The following is a 2,008-nucleotide window of genomic DNA, read 5'->3' on the forward strand; positions in this document are numbered from 1 at the left end:
GGAAATCCGCCTGCCTCCGCCTCCCAAGTGCTAGGATTAAAGGCGTGCGCCACCACCGCCCGGCAGCCTAGTAGCTATTAATAGTCAAACTTGACTTGCATAGTGATCTCCAAAGGCTGCAGGTTTAAAATATCTAATCATAATGAACTTAAAATCACACTTATCTTAAAATTAGACACATTGTTAGAATAATTTACAGTTTAAAAGAGGAAGGGTTCAAAGTGCTGACATACAGAAAAGATTTTTGCAAGAAGAGGGCTAAGATCCATTGCATAAAATAAAGATTTCCTGCCAGGCATGGTGGTGCACACCTTTAATCCACACACTCAGGAGATAGAAGCAGACACACCTCTTATGGGTATTTGTACTCTAAGAAGAGGCTGTGACAATAAAGCACACATTTTTTTTTTTTTGTAAAATTTCCCACAGAACACACCAGCATTAGTCACTCTGCCAGAAGTTAGCATGTGCAGTAAGAAAATATTTCTTTACTTATTCATTCACATATTTATTTACTTATTCCTTTATTTACTTATGTGTTATCCATTCATTTATTTTTTATTTTTTGAGATAGGGTCTCTATGAGTCAAGGCTATCCTAGAATTCTGTAGACCAGGCCAGCCTCAGTTCATAGAGATCCACAAACCTTTGCCTCCCAGGTAGTGGGATTAAAGGCATCACAACTGTACTTGTCAGAGTTGGCATTCGTAGTGGTTTTTGTTGTTGTCTTTTAAACTACTGTTAGTTTTTTGTTGTTATCTTGGTGTCCAAACACATACATGTAAACATGAATGAATTCTATACATGTTTATTATAGAATTTCTTAAAGATTTAGTGAAGACATTCGCTTTTATAGGCAGACAAAGGACATTTGATGGTATCCATGATAAGGTCTTTAATGAAAAACATATTCCTGTTGTGCCAGCAATGTATACAAAATAAAATATGACTTCTTGTTGTATGATCTGTGATATATATTTTTTTAATCAACATTTACCAAGTACCCGGCTGAAGAAAAACTGAATGGGATGGGGAAAATTTATGGGAAACTTCATCTTTTTTTTTTTTTTTTTAATTAGTCAAGAAAGTTCAGAAGTCAAGAAAAAAAAATGGAGGTGGATCATTTGTTTGCTAAGCTTGGCAATAAAAGCATCAGATGCTGGGCCCTAGGGCACATTTAGGGATCTATATCTTTTACCAGTAAGTGCTGCCCATCTCGGTGGTGCATCCTGTACCCCTAGGCTGTAAGCGGTGCCTTGCACATGCATGCTCCTGCGGGAGCATCTTCCCGAGAGCTTCTGCATCCTGCCCTGTACCTCATGTGCCTGTGTGGCAGGAGACAGAGACTTAAGTATCTGCTGGCTTTCTCCCGCAGAAGCAAAACAGAGAGATCCCCACCCCCCCCCCCTTAGCTTTTTGTACATCTGCCAATCTAAGGACCATCCGTGAGAGCACTCCAAATCCAAGGGTCGGAAACGAAAGTTATTCTCGGCAATACTCACAGCAGCCTTTTCACCTCCTGCTTCACCAGCCTCCTTTCCATGACGGAAGGCTGGGGTTGAGCAGGTATCTGCAGCTTGATAGCTATCCGCCTGGCCCGATAGCCTTTAGGAAGAGCAATTTCTGCAAGCCCAGAAACTACAGCAGCAAATCAGAGGGGATATGGATTAGGGATGCTGCTGCTACAAATACCAGTCATGGAGTTTGAGGCTGTGGAAGGGATCCAAGACCATCTAGAATTCAGGCCTCTTACCCAGCAAGTTCCAAGCAGAAAACGACCTGGAGGCTAGCCCTGAACCTTGTGCCCATCTGAAAGATTATTCTTTTTGAGTTTTAATTAAAAAATAAACTCATTGTGTATGCATATGAGTGCAGGTGTGGCTGTGGACAAGTGTCAGGAGTTGGTTCTCTCACGATACCATGTGGGATCCAGGGATGGAGCACAGGTCCTGAGTGAGGTCTGAGTTGAAGTATTTTGACCTGCTGAGCTGTCTCACTCACCCTCTTT

The 2,008-nt window shown here is 41.7% G+C and overlaps 1 protein-coding gene across 1 annotated transcript in view; it reads right to left on the bottom strand.

Moving 5' to 3' along the window:
• CUNH2orf80 (chromosome unknown C2orf80 homolog) overlaps window positions 1–1,592 on the bottom strand; it is a 21,192-nt gene extending 19,600 nt beyond the window's left edge. The window contains exon 1 of the mRNA XM_031368857.1: window positions 1,503–1,592. Within this exon, the coding sequence (XP_031224717.1) occupies window positions 1,503–1,543 (41 nt within the window). The 5' untranslated portion in view covers window positions 1,544–1,592. The remainder of the gene's footprint in view (window positions 1–1,502) is intronic.
• Window positions 1,593–2,008: the final 416 nt, after the last annotated feature.

The sequence above is a fragment of the Mastomys coucha genome, unplaced genomic scaffold, assembly GCF_008632895.1.
Source record: "Mastomys coucha isolate ucsf_1 unplaced genomic scaffold, UCSF_Mcou_1 pScaffold14, whole genome shotgun sequence".
NCBI classification, from domain to species: Eukaryota; Metazoa; Chordata; class Mammalia; order Rodentia; family Muridae; genus Mastomys; species Mastomys coucha.